General features: G+C 36.8%; 1 protein-coding gene across 1 annotated transcript in view; it reads left to right on the top strand.

Annotated features, from left to right (window-relative positions):
* The window catches only part of TrissinR (Trissin receptor), a 48,828-nt gene that overhangs the window by 6,827 nt on the left and 21,363 nt on the right, over positions 1-20,638 (top strand). The window contains exon 2 of the mRNA XM_069829836.1: positions 15,589-15,608. Coding sequence (XP_069685937.1) covers positions 15,589-15,608 — 20 coding nt within the window. The remainder of the gene's footprint in view (positions 1-15,588; positions 15,609-20,638) is intronic.

The raw sequence follows: 20,638 nt of genomic DNA, 5'->3' as shown, positions 1-20,638 counted from the left end.
CCATTTTGTAGTTCGGCGTTCAGGGATTTGTCTTTGTTATTTCGCGAAGTACCAACTACTCCCTTGGAGTTCACTATCGCAGTATACCGTCGATTCTATGAGAGGAGGTGTTTCGTGCACGAGTAAGAAATAACACAATGGAACAAGACGCCTTACAATAGGATGTCTCATTGCAGAACAAGTTACAGACAATATATTAAAGCGCCTGTTGTAGTACAGGAAAACAGACATTTGTGTACATAATGTAAGGAACACAATCACGGGAACAGCACTGACAGAGGAACAACGAATGCGTCACCGATAACTATCGAAGTTGGTGGTCCGGGTCGATATGCCGAAATAACGAAGTTGGACTATCACGTCAATAATGAAAGCTCTCACGCTCTGGTCATAAAACATGCATTGTTCGTTTTACGTTCAAGTGGTCCAGTTAGAGGTCATAGCTCCCTGAGGAAATCATTGCTGCGAAATGTTAGAGGTGGAGCATATTATGTTCTTTTAATGCGAGTTGAAATTCTTTTCTACTTGCGTGTACTTTGTTTTACCGGAGTTCCAGACGACTCTGGTGGATTTTGCCCATTAATAAATAATCTCTGATTGAGTTTCTGGCTGATATCTATATCTGTTATCAGGCAGTACATCTCATTTGACGATATGTGTCGAGAAAGAACAATTATTATATACATCTGAATCACGGAGAGAGGTAGAGGTTAAAATAACAGCTTCTATTGTACTCCAACCAGGAGAAAGTCTCGGAGGAATGAGACGCAGCGGGGTAATATCACAGTCTACTATATACAGTCACGAAGCTTGAGTTTTGAGGGTGCTAGAAACAATAGACTGTGACGGTACTATTTTGCATTCCCTATAATGAGGCGATATTAGTGATCCTAGTGGTGAGCAACTATCTAATGTTTGCATATTTACTACGTATTGACCTTCGTGACTGTATATACTAGACTGTGGTAATGCTGTGAATGAATGTTGATATCATAAGGTCACACACGTGGGCATACGCATTTCCATTGGCTAACTCTCAAAGCACAAACGATAACACTGATACACCTATTTATACTACCCTACTTACAAAATTAGATCACGATTAATTTCCTGGTATTTTAATTCCTACATACAGGAAATAACACATGCAGGTGAGCGCATGTTTTTTAAACTGACGCTATAACGGTAATATTATCTATATACTTTGCTCCAATAGATAACGCAATAGTAAACACATTCCTTTCACTGTTAATCTCTTGGTTGGGGAACAGTAGAAACATTTGGGAAATGGTTATTCTGCGAATTTATTCAGTATATACCCCTGGTAGCAATATCACCACGAATAAACTATTACTATATTTGAGAGGCAAATGTTCATTTCTGCAGTACGAGAAGCAAAACTTGCCAACTACCGTAGGTCTATCATTAAAATTTGACAGACTTGCAATTCTGCCAATTCTTTTCCATTGAATGGAGAAGATTATTCCAGAAAGCAATCAATCAACCGAAAGATATGAATCAGAGTTACTTGCTGGTCAGGAACTTACTAGTAGACAATTTTTGAACAAGGGCCGCAGTATTATAACGTAATACAGTGTGTCCTGTAGAATCACTACCACAAATAAACCTGAATATCTCCTAAACTAATAGTAACAGAATAACCGGACTTAGATTTTATGTTAGAAAAACTCACCAAGTTTCAATAGATCTCCACATGTATGCCTCTGGTGGCCCGAACAATATCAAGACTGTATTCTATCTCCCTCCATGTGTTCCGCAGCATTACAGGTGTAACGGAAGCACAAGAGTCTATTATTCGCCTTCGGAGGTCAGCCAATGCTTTTTACATATCCCCAAAGAAAGAAATCTAAGGTGGTCAAATCTGGTGACCTTGGAGGCCATTCAATAGGACTTGATCTTCCGATCCACTTATTTGGAAATTGTGTTGAGGTAGTCTCGAAATTGATTGGTGTAATGTGGAGGAGCTCCATCTTGCTGGAAGAACTCATCCGGTTTTGCGGGACTGCATGGTTCTTCAATATATCTAGGTATGTTGTCCCTCTCACTGTGCTTTCAGCAAAGAAGAAATGTCCGATCACAGTACCACAAGTCAAAGCACACCACACGTTAACTTTGGGACTATCACGTTCATATTCCATTACATGTGGGTTTTCTTCTCCCCATATTCTACAGTTATGGCGGTGCACTTTACCACACGTGTGAAAGGTTGCTTCGTCTGAGAATGCGACGTGGTTGAGGAATCCATTGTCGTCATCAATGCGGGATAACAATGCATTACCGAACTCGGTCCGTCTGGGTTTATCATTTCGCTGCAGCTTTTGGACAAGTTAGATTTCGTATGCTCTAAGTCGCAATCTTTTATGGCCGATGTTGTGAACAGTGTTGCCAAGTCAGCGGTTTTGTAGCTAAATCTGGTGTTTTCAGGACTATGGTCAGCTACAGAATTTTACCGTCAGCGGCTAGCTGTTTATTTGGCGTTTTTTGAAGATTCCAGTAGAGAGAGATGATATTTTTAAGTTTTTTTTTTTCTGTAAAGATGTTATAATTGTTTTTATATGTACTTACGGACAAAAATATTAGTTAATCATCAACCAGAGATTAATATGGTATTATCACAATTTTTCATTGTGCGAGTATAAAATATCAATGTTTTATGTTAACTCGATTTGGTACAACCATGTCCATTTCCTGCCTCATCCATTGTTGTCGTACAAATAAGGTATGGCACATTCGTAAACTCTCATCTACTCATGTATGCATTGTTTTTTTTTTAAATGAATTGATATGTTTAATCATAAATATTAGATAATGAACTGAATTATTATTTTCATTTATGATAACTTATATTATGATTCATTCATTCGTTCATAGTGTTCTGTCCATGGACAGATCTTTCACTACAAACCCAGCATTCTCCAGGTTTCCTACTTTCTGCTTTCCTCTTTGTCTCCTCATATGATCCATATATCTTAATGTCGTCTTATATTATATATTATTTAATTTACCATTACGCATTGTAGTTTATGTACCATAGCCATATGTATTTAAACTTAAAACCAGACTTATTGTTGGCAGGCACGTCTCCAGCTCAGTGTGAAATCAGATTTCGAACCGACTGGTGTGATTGTGAATGTGATTGTTTTCGGTCCAGTATATTATTCTTGATCTATTTCATTCAATTTTGAAGAAATATGCCGCGTAAAACTCCATACTTACAAAAGTTTATAATAGTTGTGTGAAAAAACATACTGTGTTGAAAGATTGGGTAGAAGAAGTTGCCGATGATAGTTGGAAAGCTCGATATAAATGGTGTAATGTGATATTGAATGCAAAATATTCAGATTTAATTGTACATACGATTTTACATAGAACATAGAGCCTACGAAGTGATACACACTTTCCATAATTTAGTCTACATTTTTATAAAATTCTCCAGTTCCTAAAACTGTATAGTTTGTATTTCAAATTTGGAAGTGATGTTAAGAAAAATCTGGAGTTTTTCAACTACAGTTGAGCGGTTTTTAGCTTGTGCAGCGGTAAATGGAATTCTGAGTTGGCAACACTGGTTGTGAACAGTCGACTTCGGAATGCTCAGCTCTGAACTGGCCCGTCGAATTGATTTCCTTGGGCTGCGCTGAAATGCTTGCCTAACATCTTCAACTTCAGTTGCGGACACTGCTTTTTTTACCGCTTCCCTTCTTCCTTAACACAGAGCCTATTTCCAACAGCTGGTTTTACCATTTCACAATGGTATGACGCTCTGGAGTATTTGCACCGTATTCCTGCTTAAATCGTCTTTGTACTGCAATTGGGAACTTCAATTGGACTAACCAATAACAACATTTCACTTTCTACTGTACCGTAAATTCCGCCATTTCAACTCTATGTGTTGTCATACCAAATACCTTACTATAATAATGCCGGACAGCTGTATACTAGCAGCATTGGCGTGAGTGCGAAATATCGCGGACTTGACATCTAGCGGAGTGGCGTGGAATTACGTCCACAAATACAAATATTAACATAGCGGGAATCGGACTATTGTTTAAAACATGAGGTACTAATGTGGAATAATGTAAGAAACACTTAAGAAATGTTGAATAGTACCGTATTTAATGTAACATTACTATATATCAAAGCTACATATTATGAGAAATATTGCATGCTTCATATTATTTTCTGTAATTAATTGTTGCGTATTTTTCATTTGCTTTAGTGAGACAAAATTAATTCTGATATTAAGAATGAATTTACAATAACGCTTTATATACCCATTGCTGATAACTGCAAAGATAAAAATGGTAGTAATCTGATGCTTGTAATAATTAGTAAAGGCATGTGGACAACAATAAAACTTAATTTTGCTAAAACCTTAAAATTTCCATTATATTTTAACTTCTATTCATTTATTAGGCCTAAATAAAATCCTAATTTTTATTGTTCTGTCAACACAGAGGCAAAGCCATTAGGCCTACTACAGAATTTTGTTGACTCACGTTTTATGTACTCTCGGAAATCGAAAGTACGATTTGGAGCAATTTGTAATACTGTAATTATAGCAGTTATAAACAGCACATATATACCCGAACATTATAACACAGCACTAATTAATAAAACTATTAACTAGCCCAGCAACAATATACATTGCAGTTGATTACAGCTTGTTTCGCGAGTATCGCCACACCGGCCGCCTAGGTAGCAGCACCAGCGTCGTTCGCGCGCAGAACTGCTAGCTGTCTGGTATTATTATAGCAAGGTATTTGGCACTTTCTAACTCTTTGGTATTTGGTCATACCCCGCGCTTGCGCACTAGAGTCATAATTTTGTTACTAAACTTGGAGAGTTTCTACATAAGACAAGATGAGAAACATATTTCTAAATTCACTGAGTGACGAGATATTTATATTTCTATATTTATTTATGATTCTACGGGACATAGTGTATAATTTCTTCACAAACGTTCCCTTAATATTAGTCGCGCATGGGTCTGAGAAATCCATGGGTTTTATTTAGTTTCATATATTACCAAGAAACGGGCCTACGTTCTTATCTTCTTAGGATATCTTGCACCACACCTTTGTTTGTGTTATATTGAAATGGCAACTTGATCACTCTAATAACTTCGCACGTGAGATTGACGTCATCTGATGTGTCATTTGAGAAACGTAGACCTCGCGCGATAAGTCAAGTTACAGACACGCTGCTGAACCTGAAAATTTAGATGAATGTACCAACATATTTTTTGATGATGATTCGATATTTATTGATGACATTTCCAAGAAAATGATGACTCTGGTTCTGAAGACATAGTTGAATCAAGAACTGTAGATTCATATGTAGGTGATGGAGTTGTGTGATTATTATTATTGTTATTATTATTATTATTATTATTATTATTATTATTATTATTATTATTATTATTATTATTATAAGCCGCCATAGTGGTCTAGTGGTTAGAGCTCTTAATTTATAATCCTGTGGTGCCGAGTTCGATCCGCGAAAGTAATATCAGTGACTTTGATTTATTCTAGAATTCATTCATTTTAACTGTTTTATACTTTTTATATTCGGGATATCATATTGTGCTTATATTTTATTTTAAGTGTCATTTTGAAGAAAAGACACTTTGTCATGCATCTCCTGCACACATGTAATATTTACAATAAATTATTTTCCCTCAAAATAAAAATAATCACCTTCGCGAAAAGAAACAATAGCATGGCTCTGACCCATCGCTACAAATGGCGTTTTGCAAACTTGCACGCCTAATTCAGGATTTAGTGACTGACAATACTATGTTTGTGAGCATATTACGAAGGAATAAAGCATAAATTCCAAGGGACATGCTAGTATACAGATTCAGAAAAATGCACTCTTCCATTTTCGTGTTTTCCCCGCCCCTGACTTTGGTAGATTGAAATTGGAGTAGTGTGGATTCCTGGTCATGTAGGAATTCTTTGTAATGAGGCTGCGGATGCTGCAGCCAAGGACAATGCTATGAATGGCTCTCTGGTATATTGGAGCGAGAGGTGGCAAGACATAAAACAGTACTTGAAATATAAAATATGATGGAAATGGAAAGGAGAATGGTCTGAACTAGAGGGAAATAAATTACGAAATATAAAGAATACAGTCCGAGTTTGGGATTCGTCCACTTACCCGGTTGAAGAATGGCCATTGTCAAGGCAGGGTATTTATGGAGATCGCGAAAATCACGACATAATAGATATACAATAGATTTTTACTAATGTTTACGAATTAAGTGATTCTGATTAATAATATGCGGATAAAACAATCGCGACAAATCGCGAAATAGAGTTCGAATAGCTAAATATGAGCACATTCTCAAATTGAAGGGTTCAGAACCATAGTGGGCCAAGCGCCATTTATTAAAAACGAAGAAAGCAAGGGTTAAAGTGAAGTGAATACCATAGTTTAATGAAGATTGACATAACATTTACTTTGAATGTGTATACTTTATATTACTTGCTATATGTTTCCATTGAATTATGGTGATAACTTCATTTTGATCCTTGTTTTCTACGGTTTTAGTAAATGGCGCTTGGCCCACTATGGTTCTGAACCCTTCAATTATTACTATTGCATCGTTTTATAGCGAATTTCATACTCGAGTTTTTTTCAACTTGAATTGTTATATATCCAAGTAGGCTACATTACATGGTATTCCATGTGTTGTGATTGCATTAGTGAACTCAAAAACAGAGAATTCAACATTTCACTAATAATTTGAAAGTGTTCATTTGAGGGCTGCAAGTTTTTTTATTTATTTTTTTTTTTTCGCTTTTAAAATGTGTTTTAAATAGTCTCAATCCAAAAAATATTGTCTATTGGCCATACGCACCTTTACCAGAATCCAACGAATCTGTAATGTTAAAATAATATTCATACTAAGTTAATACTCTAGTTCCAAAATAATTTCATTTTCCAAAATTTCCATTGATCTCCGCCAAGAGTACAAATCAATCTCCAACATTCTCCGCCGACACCAATATTAAAAAACACAAAAGATAAAATTAATTTCCATAAATACAGTACCTGTCCCTGGCCATTGCCTGACACATGGCCATCTCCTACGTGGTGAGTCCCACCCGGAATGTGATGTATGTCATGTACCAGTTATGATAGAAAATACGTGGTACAGTCATTAAGTTCTGACACTGACGCCTGAAGGGTAGGCACCCACAAGAATCTGGATGTCTCAGAAGATGCCGCGTGATACGGCGTACACTTAAACAGATAGACATCTTCCCTCAATATAGTCGCCGTTGGCCGCTATGCACGTCTGCCAACGTTGATGTAGCTGCTGGAAGCACCGCTGAAAGATGTTGGCAGGAAGATGCCGTACGGCTTCTCTTGTGGCAGTCATGACCTTTTCGGCCGCATAAAAATTACGCCCACGTAGGATTGATTTCATGAGGGGAAAGAGAAAAAAAATAGCATGGTGCGAAATCAGGTGAGTACGGAGGGTGTGGCAAAACAGCGACCTGTTGCCTTGCAAGTTCCTCTTGGACAAGGATGGAGCGATGTGCAGGGGCGTTGTCGCGTAGCAACAGCTAATTCTTCCTATGCCAAAGTTCAGGACGCTTACGACGAATTGAATAGCGTAAACGGCCAAGAATCTCTTTGTAGAGGAACTTGTCTACAGTTGCACCTTGTGGGATGAATTCTATGTGAACAATTCCATTTGAATAAAAAAAACTGTTAAAGCATCACCTTGCCTTTTGACCTGTCTTGTTGCGGATTTTTCTGTCGTGGAAATAATGGCGTTTTCCAGGTGGCGGATTGTCGCTTCAGTTGCGGATCGTAAAGGAAACACCATGTTTCGTCTCCAGTTATGATCGGTTATAGCAGTTTCGCCTAATTTCTGACAGAACGTGACGTTTGCCCGTTGCTCAAACTGCAACATACTCGAGTTCCGACGCGCGCATTCAAATCACCGTCACAACAAAGACCATAGTTCTGCTTTCACTATATGCACGTAACTGTATGATGCTGGGATGAGAGACTAACTGACAAGGTACCATATCACGGCGCCACCTATCCGTTCTAGTGCACCACACCGCCACTATGCCCTCAGTCTCAGAACTTAATGAATGTACCACATATTTATTGCATTGCAGGAAATATAACCACTGCCACCGGGTGCTACCACTGCCACCGGGTTCTTGCCCACTTGCAGTGTAAATAAATACATACATAACCATGTTCGTCGTCCATACGCAATTCGGCGAGATCTATGTGAATTATTTTAATTGTGCACTTGCAGTTCTGAGATTTTTATCCAGCAGAGGGCTTGACACTCTGGTTTAGTTTTTATTGATCCGTTGTTTCTTACCCTCCGAACCCTTTATATCAGGAGATTATTTTTGTTGTTATACAGGGTGGAAGGTAACATTTTACAATCCTTCACATACAAAATAGATCATGTCATTTGGGAACTTTTGTCAAATAATATTTTTTCATACGACCAAAAGTTTTTGTAATATTTTGAGAAAACGAATGTTGCAATGTTGTAGATAGTAGCAGTGTTTACTTCGCGACATCATTGCATCCCAGCATGCTGAATGCCACTCCAATCATCTACTTGGCAAGGTTTTTGAGAGGATATACACACATACCGTTTTGTAACAAAAACATCTGTTGAGAATGCAGTCAAATCAAACTTTATGTAATCGTAACATATTAATTAGATGAACTATGTCATTCGTTATCTATGATGAAATGTTCGTTATTGTATCTTTTCAGCACTAAATTTAGTATGAACAAACACGTAGTTTTCGTTACATTTTAAGGCAATTTCATCAATAATACAGTAGAATGAAAAATTATGCATAAAAATTAATCCTTTAAATACAGTATTATTTTACATTGAGGATCACACAATTGATGTCACTGCAACTCAATTACAATACAATGTTTGGAAGAAACAAACAACTTAGAAACTAAATGAAAATTATACACATTAATCTGGGGTACACGGTTAAATTTTGTACACCATTCTCTACAGTGTTTTTCAAAGGTATTGTTCAAGGTGTCCACCAGTTGCGTGTCTACAACTTTCACACTCCTGATCCAGTTATCTGTCACGGTATAAGCGAGCAGCTGCAGCGGCATTGTGACCAGTTTCGCCATAAATTAATAACATGTCCAGATACTCACGATTAGAAAACTGTGGTATCTCGTTGTGTTTCTTGTCACTATCTCTGTCACTAGAGAGTTATCGAAATTTATATTTTCCCCACCATTCATAAAATATTTTGATATGATACCTCTTGCACAAGAGGGGAGATCTATAACTGAAACTTGATTAATATATTTCAGTATTATTTGTATTTATCCTGGTAATAATGAACATTTTGACTCGTAGACATTTCGTTTTTCCGCATTAACTTCCCATGATTGTACGAGAAGATTCGAAGAGAACGGCAGTTACGTAGACCTTCGGCTCCCCCCTACTACCAATAATGCATAGCACAATGTCAATACGGCGGTTGCTGTCGTCTGCGATATATCGAACTTTTCTGTTGATTTTCGGGTTCGTCATTTTTTTTCTGGTTATTATATGCTTATATAAGTTGTGTTTATTCTCGATAGTGGTTCTATATTTTATTTTATCCGTGTTAGTATTTATTTTATTATTGTAAATATTTTTGTTTTATTATTATTATTATTATTATTATTATTATTATTATTATTACTAATGAAATAATTTGCATTACTATATTTGTGTCATCTCCGTCACGGATATTCTATTATTATTACTATTATTATTATTATTATTATTATTATTGTTATTATTATTGTTACTATTATTTCTATCATAGACATTATTATTGATCTCTTTAAAATTTATGTAGACTACTGGACTGTACCCGAGCACGAGCATTTGCTCATTTCGGGTATATATTCATATGTATCATTTCAAGTGTAAATTGTGAATAAATTTGAATTTGAATTTCAATTTGAATTCAACTGCTTCGAACTGCACGTAGCCTGCAACTAATGAAGTGAATGTAAGCGTATCGTCCGCTCCTTACACCTAGCTGGACCACATTGTTCTCGTACGTAAGAAACAGTGTTGCCAGCGTGTCACAGCCCTGTTCCCATGCAATGTGTACACGATTATTAACGCGATTTATTCGAAATCTGTGTTATTTTCCATGTAAATGCTACTGTACATGGCCATACATTGCTTACTCTGTCATCCTACTTGAGATAAAAACCCAATTTTGAGCAGTTTCGTGAAAAACTTAATCATCATTTCAAGTTACAAAATACCATTTTTTTCGAAAACCGCCCTTCTGGGAAAAAAATATTATTAGACTTCCTTGTTTGTCATAATTCGAGATACCATATCTCAGAAGGATTGTAAAAGGTTACCTTCCACCCGGGCTTTTACATCCGAATTTTTTTTATAGAATTTTATTTTTTATAAATCGCCAGATAATTTTGTTTCTGGTGGAATTTGTTTCATTATTTTATTGTTTCTTTTTAAACACTGTCTATGCTAAGAAAATTGATCGCTTTAATGATATTTTATTAACCACCCTGTTCGTAATGCATTTGTATACCTTTTTGAATGTGACAACGTTTTCACTTCGTATTCGAATTCAGGTTATGATATTGTTGTTGTTTTTTTTTATTTTAGATAAGGGCGCAAATAGCCATAGCAGCTGACGCGCCTTTAAACCGTGCTCTTCCAAACTATTATCTCCTGTCATACTGATTTCCTCTTTTCACCGGGCCACGACTGTGGTGGATGAGTATATAATCCGGAAATAATGCACTATAATGCAAACAAAATTGGCGTTCAAAATATAGATGAGATAATGAGCACTTGCAGTGTGAGCGAAATAATATATGCTGATACCTGGTATTGCTCTTCAACATAATTCACGCCGCTTATATTGCTGCTAGAATAGTTTGTAGTTTGGTTGCATCATCCAGAAATTCTATACTAGAAAACTAGAAAAGATAACACTTTCTGCTGTAATTAGAATGACAACTCTTCCACTCCTACATTGAACATTACTTCTGTATTTCCAGAAGGTTGCGACAACTGGACTTTTGAATGTAAGAAAATAAAGACATTGCGTTGGAATTCTGGGCAGAATGTTTGTAAAATTCACTATAAAAAATTTATAACGTGTTTGCAGTTCTCACAAAGCAAGTGCCTGTGAATAGTGACTATTCGGATATATTATAACGTGGAACATTAAAGAATTAACGTCCCTAAATTGCAATACTTTCATAACAACCTTACTGACAAGCCATATTTACCAAGCTTAAATAATATTGAGAGTATAAAACCACTTGAACTGAAAGAAGAGAAAAGTCATTAACACAATAACATGGTGGAAGTGAAATAACATTGCAGATTGAAAGAGACAATGGGTGGTATTAATAAAGATGAGGAAGATGAGTTTGCTTCAAATTTTGTGATCTTCCTCCTTTTCCTATTAATAAAGTTGAGGAAAATGAGCTTACTCATCAAGAATTTCCTCCACCTTTGAGCAAGAAGTCAGCACGTAATAGTTTCCTCGCATTACTCATTAATAAAACGGAGTTTTGCTTCTTGCTCTGAAGCATTTGCTTCAAAAAACCTGAGGTACCTAAATAGGTAACTGAAACTTGTAGAGTGAAGCTGTTGTGTCGAAATGGCTGAGTTCATGGATATTCAATGGCCTCAAAAGTTGTATAAGGAGCACAGAGATTCACTTTCGAGAGATTACAAAACTTCGTACCGATTTAATCGAGAAAATGTGGATTGTTTAACCGACTATTTCTTAGGTGACACAAACCAAACCAGAGGCAGTGCATTTAAATATTTCCTTAACAATAAAATTTACAGAGGCTAATGCTGTTGGAACAATTACTGGTGGCATTAAAGGAACACAGAGAATATTATAAGGAAAAGCGTGCAAGGCTCTCTGAAAACTACTATCAAATCACAGCTGGTAACATACAGAATGTCGAATACCTCTTTATTTACAACTTACACACAAATGTAAACTACATGAAATTATCAGTTCAAGTATTATGCATTGGAATGAAATGGAATTTCGGGAGAGGAGCACTATGACCCAGCACTGCGACCTATCAAGAATCATTGCACTAACCCTCAAGCTAGGCACATTACCAAACTCACACCGGCTGACTACACTAAGATTTGCTATGTATCCAGGTTTCGAGCAAGCAACTCCACTAATCCCTAGGCCAGCCCCGTCCTTACGTCGCTAGCCGGCATTCGAGGAATGCTATGGAATAATGACTGAATGGAGAAATGTTGAAAGAATGATGTAAATTCCTCATTAGGGGAAATGGGAGAACCCCGAGAAAAACCCAACTGCAACCTTGTCCGACACAAGTGTCACTACGGATTTTTCAATTAAAGATCCCATACGAACCCGGACAGTCATTCATCTTTATGTTCTTGTTTCCCATATTTTTTAAAATCTATTTTTCATATTGGACACTTCTTTAATTAATTGTGCCTCGGTTATTGGCACCCCAAACCCTTTTTCATACTTCTCTCTGATATTTGCAAATGCTGCAGATTTCTTTTGCCTCGATTCCGGTAGCATTGACTTCTTAAATATAACTGGAAATTTTTTAATGATATCCATAAATAAAGATAAATTTTCTCCCTTTTTCCCAACGTCTTCCTCCGTATCACTCATAGCTCAATCACTAATTCTTTCGATCGAAATACACGTGGCGGTATCGCTTGTTGTGGCTGGCCTGAACCCGTTTGACGACTCTACTGATACGAATTCCCACGCTAAGTGAAGCAACCTCTGAGAGCAAGCTCTGGTACGTAAGAGCAAGCTCCTACAGTTTTTATTAATACGACATTTCAGAGCTTCTTCATAGAAAAAGCAAGCTCGTTTTGCTCATGAGGAAAATGAGCAAAGTAAGGTCTTCGTTTTTATTAATACCACCCAATAGCGTAGGGGAGACTATTGTATCTTTAAACACTTTTCACATTTTATTATTTTGGGGGGGGGATGAAATTTTTAAAATGAGAAAGTGCTTGAAATAATTATTGAAGATTATTTTACAACTTCCTGTATGTGTTTTCCTGTTCTTCACAACTATTAAGGATGGAAAAAATACGTAAAATGAAGGGATATGTAATGTGTCAAAGGTACAACAGGTTCATGGTCCTTGGAACATACCCTCTTGTAAGTTGAACACATGGAATATAGGTGGGAATATAGCTGTAAAACTGACAATCATATTTGAAATGTATTTGCAATCATTAACCAGAGCAGGTCTCTCTGATTGAGATTTTATTTCCTGGAGGAGCAATAACTGCTTCAACAGCTTTCTTCAAGGCATTCGGATCAATTGGATTGCATCTGAACTCCAGACTTACTTCGTGACATGATCTTAAAATAAAAGAAAGACAAAACCAATAGTATTGTGTACCTTGAAGCATGTTCCATGGTACAAGATGTTTTGTGTTCAAAGGTACAAGAGGGTACACGTTTAAACAAGCATGGCTTCTAAAGCTAGAGATTCGAATAAATCATAGCAATTAAAATATGTTATTACTCACCAGATGACAGGGAACACATTGTATTTGATGTATACTAACAAATATCATCAGGGTTTCTGTTAGAAAACATATATCAATGAACAAAATGTTTACTTTTGGTACTGAAAAGAGTTATTTTGTTCACAGATCCTCACACTTTGCAATAAATTAAGCCGAAACTACAACCAGAGGTACTTAGCGGTTTTCTCTACAATCTATTTCAGTTTGAGTCCTCTAGGTCAGCGTTTCGCAAACTTTTTTGAAGTGGGGACCACTTTTTTAAGACAGAACAGTTCCGCGGACCACCTTACTCTTAATCCCTTCGAAAGCAAATTTATAATTTTGTAGTATATTTTAATATCAATATACTTATATTTTAAAATAGAATTAATTAATTAAAATTAATTTAATTAATTTTATGTTAATATTAACTAATTATGTTAATGTTAATAGAAGAAAATTCATTTTTGTTTCTTTAATAATTCAAGGCTATTAGAGTTTGGATAATCTTTAACTTATTAACTAAAAAAAAAATAAATAAATGTTGGTACTCACATTAATGAGATGGATGAGCCTGCCGATTCTTGCACAGTTGTTCTATATTTGGATGTATGCTGGTAAGCTTAAGTCGGAGATTGTCACATATATCGAGTCGATTTCGGTAGTCTACTTTGCTTTTATTAGAGTTAGTGATGAAAACCCTTCCTCACGCAGATACGTAGAAACAAACTGAATTATAATCTGTAAAGCACAATTGTACAGTTCATTGTATTCTCTTTTCACTTGTGATGCGGTCCAGAAATTAACCATACCTTCCACTGGAATTTCATTTTAAGTCCGGTCTCATTCGAGAGTTCAATTAACTGTTCTCTTTCACTCAATGAAAGTTTGTTAGCTTCAATATCACAATGAACACGAATCCATGAAAATTTGTCATATTTACTAGGAAAATAAGTTTCAAATTGTCACCTCAGAGTTGTATTATTGGTGTACGACGTACAGTACGTGACCATTTCAATGTGCAGACTGAGTGTAGGCACAACTATGACTTTCATAAATACATGAAAACGTTCGGTCCTCTGTTATGAATTTGAGTGATCCCTGGCTGGGTTACAGGGGCTGCGCCAGATGTGCAGGGAAAAGATGGCGAGAAACACCACGTTCATAGTGCTTTAAATCCCTCTTTTGTTGTTGAGAGTAGAGTGGGAAGTCAGTAGACGGATAGGGTAATAAATTTCATAAAATGTCAGTACTGAGAGAAAAAGTGAAAGGCGATTGCCATGTGTCACTTCCAAACTCTGAGATTTTCAGCTATAGACTGATACGCAATTCGTTTGAATTTTATTTTTTCTTCTGCCTTTTTTGAAGGACCACAAGAGCAGACCTCGAGGACCACAGGTGGTCCGCTGACTATAGTTTGAGAAACGCTGCTCTAGGTAACAGCAAAAAATAAAAACAAAAAATGTTCAAAGGTACACTAATCTAAAGGTACAACAATCTCCCCTACTCTGAAATGAATGGAAAACCTATATTACGTTTTTTGATTAAATGCTTGGTTAATTAGAAAATTAAGTTTGAAGTTCTTCAGAACAGTGGTTAATGCCTGTTCTTTCCTTTTCCATGTAAAATAATAGCTTAAAATCAAAATTAAGTTTCAGCTCTATTGAGCTTAGTTCAAATAAGGGTCCGAAGCGAGGGAGTTCACCATCTAATATTTATATTACCTTATGATATGCGTCATATACACCAATACAAATATTAAACTCATATTTAAATTCGACAGCATGGCCTTTATCGCACGAAGACTTAATGCTTATTTATACAAACAAATATCCGTCTAACTTTTAGTTCTGCATCTTCGTTAATAACTCTGTGGTTGAAGACTTTCTCCTTTGTTTTCAGTTTTATTTTATAGAAATCCCTGAGAAAGGGAAACCTCTGTCTTCTGTCACTTGTATTGCTAAGTAATATCTTAATGCTTTTGAGCGTAGAGAAACATCTTTCAGATTCTGCTGTTGTCATTGGGGTGGTAATAATGTCAATTAGTTCATTCATCCGTGGAAAAGATTCTTCATGCAGACCGTTCTACAAAATGAACTGCAACATAAATACATCATAATCGCTGTTTTAAAATCTTGTCTCCTATAAAAAGCTCCCTCTCTTCCACGCTTATGTTCCGATTAACCGTGGATAGCTCTCTAAGACCAAGTCGAGTTCTCTTGTAAGAAAGTTTTGTGAGAATTGTGCAAAGAAATCTATCTCAAACTATTTTGAAGTTTGCAAATAATTGGAGAAGGAAAACCTGTGAATTCATATGGAAAATTTTAGCATCAGAGTCACTCTTTGCTTCTCCGTTACAGTTTACGTATTATCTCCTTCTTGTAGCATTTTATGTCTGCTCGTAAGCGTGTAAAATTATATGTCCTATATCGTTATCCTTATTTCTTGTAACGTGATTTCTTAATTCTGTCATATAATCTTTTGCATTCGGTGGATCAATGTGTATCTACTGTTTTTTTTTAGTAAACACGTCTGCCATAATCGGATAAAAAACCTATCCAAACAAGAAATTTGTACCATTCCCATTTTGTTTTCCATTAATACAAGGTAGGCCTAGTTCATGCACTGCCCAGATCATAGTGTATCATGTAATACTGGGCAATTAGTACGCAAGAAAAAGGCAAAATTCCCGTAAAAATAGCATTACATGAGATCAGTAAATATTTTCACTAATGGTTAATTAATTCATTTGAGTCTGTTTCATTTTAAGTACTATCGTTAATATCATTTAATGAAAGACGGACTACAATTCACTGTAACAGAATTCAATAGTATCAATGAGGGATGGGCTTTCAGTTACCATGTTTTGTAACTTTTTTTATCACATATTTTGCAATGAATCACACGTGTGTAAGTACATTAACTGAAGTTAAGTTATATTATATTTTATAACATAACAAAATGAAAGGGAAAAGTAGAAATCTAAAATACAGTATTCAGATTTATTCAGCTTTAATATATCTCTTTATTTATTCTGGCGAAGTTAAGCCCATCAGGCCTTCTCTTCCACTTAGCCAGAAACAAAAGAAGCTGATACAATTGTACAGACTAATATTTAAAGAACACTAATAAAAATTTATACAGGGTGTTTAAAAATACGGGGCATAATTTCAGGTATGTATTTCCCACATGTAGACTATCAAAATAGTTCATTACAACATGTGTCCGGAAATGTTTCATTTCCGAGTTATGGCCTTCACAACATTGAAATTCACCGTAACGTTTTTCTTTCCGCAGGTCGTTGCCGTCAAAGGGGACATTAAGAGGGCACTCTGAAGGTTAAATTCAGTATTGTGTAGGCGTTAGACTGTGCGACATGTATTCAAATCAAGAGCTGGCAGAGATACACTTCATGTACGGTAAGGCGGACGGCAATGCTGCGCTGGCTCGTCGTTTGTACCAGGAGAGGTACCCACAGCGACAATGTCCAGATCGGAAGACATTTGTACGTCTCCATTACCGTCTGTGCGAGTATGGAAAATTTAACTCTCCTGGTTTGGGAAGGGGACGACCAAGATTTACAACTCCAGAAGTACAGGAGGAGATTCTGGAGGCTATGAACATGACTCCTTCTATCAGCACACGAAGTCAATGTTCCTCATACGACTGTCTGGAGACTGTTGAAAGACTATCAATTGTATCCTTATCATTTTCAACGTATACAGGCTCTGTCACCAGCAGATTACCCTGCACGAGTTAGGTTCTGTCAGTAGTTCTTGCAGCAGTGTGGTGTAAATCCGAACTTTCCTGCCTTAGTATTATTTACAGATGAAGCACAGTTCACATGAGATGGCATAACAAATTTCCACAATCAGCATGTATGGGCGTATGAAAACACACGTGCAACTGTTCCATCTCATCACCAGGTGCGGTTCTCCCTCAACATGTGGGCCGGTATCATTGGTGATCGATTAGTTGGACCCCATGTGCATGTACTTGTAAACAGACACGGGACAGGCGTACACAAACTTCCTGGAAAACACCATACCTCATGTTTTAGAAGACATTCCACTGATCAATTGTCAACACATTCACTTCTTGCATGATGGCGCTCCTGCACACTTCAGTCGTACGGCTCGCCGGTACTTGGATCGAAGGTTTCCTGATCGATGGATAGGTAGAGGTGGCCCAATTGCTTGGCCTCCACGCTCACCTGATCTGAACCCTCTCGATTTCTACTTGTGGGGCCATTTAAAATCATTGGTTTATTCGTCTCCGGTGCCCGATTTGGAATCCCTTCGGAATCGAATTGTGACATGTTCTGAGGACATAAGCAATACTCCTGGAGTTTGGGATCGTGTTCGCAGGTCAATGAGATATCAATGTGAGGTCTGTATTCAAGCAGGAGGTGGACATTTTGAACATCTTCTGTAATGACAACGACCTGCGGAAAGAAAAACGTTCCGGTGAATTTCAATGTTGTGAAGGCCATAACTCGGAAATGAAGCATTTCCGGACACATGTTGTAATGAACTATTTTGATTGTCTACATGTGGGAAATACCTGAAATTATGCCCCGTATTTTTGAAACACCCTGTATAGTTATACAAGCACAAGTCTAGTAAAATAATGCGAACATACTAAATAATAATTACAAAATAATATAAGGCTAGAAGTTACATTCAATGAATATGCAAGCGGTAAGTGAACCAATATTACAAATTACAAGAATAACAAATTCAACTGTAAATTATAACTGTACAACACTGAGGAAAATTACATATATATATATATATATATATATATATATATATATATATATATATATATACATATACACACAAAGGAGAATTAAACCTGAATACTGGTCACGTGTTTAAACAATTCACTTTTAAATTGCAATATCGTTCGACAGTTCCTGAGGGAGCTGGGTAGAGAGTTCCAGAATCGAATTGCTGATACTGTGAAAGAGGAAGAATAGTGAGCTGTTTTATGGTAAGGTATGGATAATAAAGGGTCATTTTTAGAACGAGTACCCACGCTGTGATAAGAAGATAAGAAATTAAAACGCACCGGGAGATAGTTAGGCGAAGAAGTATTGATGATGCGATATAGGAAAATTATTGAATGGATTATCTTCGGTCCTGTAATCTTACCCATTGCAGCGTTTCAAGGGAAGGTGTAATGTGGTCGTATTTGCGGATGTTGCAAATGAAACGTATGCAGGCATTATGAACGCGCTGCAATCTTTGGGCTAAGTTAGAATTTAAATCTGTTAGTAGAATGTCGAAATACTCAAAATGTGGCAGCACCAATGTTTGTATGAGAATTCTTTTTAATTGAAAGGGTAGAAAATTTTTCAGGCGATTTAATGAATGAAGGATGGAGAAGACGGTCTTGCATGTGTGTGTGACTTGGACATTACACTTGAGGCCCTCGTCCCATAACCTATATCAGTCAGTTGATTTCATACACGTAAACACCAATATTAGGCGTTCACATTACTTTAAGTTTAATCTGATCAAAATGAGAAAGAATTGCCATAAAAAGGAGCTGCCACTGCAAACCTCCGACAGTCTCTTTCATCAGAGCTTTGCCTGCTGAAGCGAAACAAGAGTGCAGCGGGCGGCAAGGCTAGCTGAGGTGACGTCACAGGGCAACGAGTTGATGATCACTAGGGCTCCGAGGTTGAGGAAAAATACTTTTGTTTTGAGTGTCCGAAGACGAGGCCCAATATAATACATGTTCATTTCGGGTCATTATAGGCCAGAAAATGGTGGGTTTTATTTGTCCTTTTTTGCCTGTTTTCTGCGTTTTTTGACTTATTGGTCATTTTTAGCCCTTTTTTTTAGGTCTTAATGGTTTTTTTGCAACTTCAACGTCTTTCGAATACATTTTACTGCCATTTTTACAATTCAAGAATTCACCATGAGATCTCACTTGCTTCAAATATGCACCAATGACATACGTTGATGTGGACAGAAGTTTCTCGATGTTTCGCAACGTGCTCTCAGAAAACCGATGATCCTTTACACCTAAGAACCTGGAGATGATTATTGTGATATAATCCAATGCTAACCGAGGTAAGGTTTCCGAAATCCAATTTCTGTAACCCTAGTGTGGTTAAGCCAAAAATGATTATATTTATACTAATTTCAATTTCTTTCTCCAGAATGTCCAATTCTTGTTCATTGAATTCATTCTAGGTGGCAAAAATCGTTCATTCTAAATTTTACAAGTACTTTCTTAACAAACGTGGAATTCCTTCTTGCAATTATATTAATCTAAAAAATATACAAACTATCAGGGATGATGGGGAAGGACACGTGAATCAATTTGAGATAAGGAACCCTGGTCCGGAAATCAATGAGTCGAAAGGTACAAGCAAAAATAGTTGTGTGGAAATGAAATAAGTTTCTTCCTCTGTACACCTCATTTATATGTATTTATCTGTACATCTTACACATACTGTATTCATCTGACGTTGTTTACGTTGTCTACTTAAAGTATTCCATTCAGTGCGCTGTCTGAGGGATGGGGACATGAAACTACACTAAAGCAATGCAGATGGCGTAATGTGTAATGGACAAGATCGGTCCTTATATGCACGTTTGTAGACAGCAGTGTACGTGTAGAAGTTGCAGTGTCCAGTCGATCAGTCCTAGTGAAATGGAGGAGTACACGAGAGCGGAATATACAGACCTAATTTTCTAATACGGATGAGCCAATGGGAACAGTAGACAAGCTCACAGATTGTATCGGAACAACCATCTTTCCACGACTGTTCCCAAGTTTAAGGGAAGGTGGGCACGTGGTGCCAAATTACAATTCCATTTCCACACAACTATTTTTGCTTATAACTTTCGACTCAATCATTTCCGGACCAGTGTTCCTTATCTCAAATTGATACATGTGCCCTTCCCCATCATCCCTGAAAGTTTGTAACACTAGCCCGGAAACATTCTGTATAACGTCTGGAAGAAGCATTTCATTCATATAGCTTTTTCGCACTGTATGTTGCATATCACCAGAATTTTGTATTTTTGAAACATTATA

This window comes from Periplaneta americana, chromosome 6 (assembly GCF_040183065.1).
Source record: "Periplaneta americana isolate PAMFEO1 chromosome 6, P.americana_PAMFEO1_priV1, whole genome shotgun sequence".
NCBI lineage: Eukaryota > Metazoa > Arthropoda > Insecta > Blattodea > Blattidae > Periplaneta > Periplaneta americana.
Note: the sequence above shows the minus strand (reverse complement) of the source record. Positions and strands in the feature narration are given on the sequence as shown.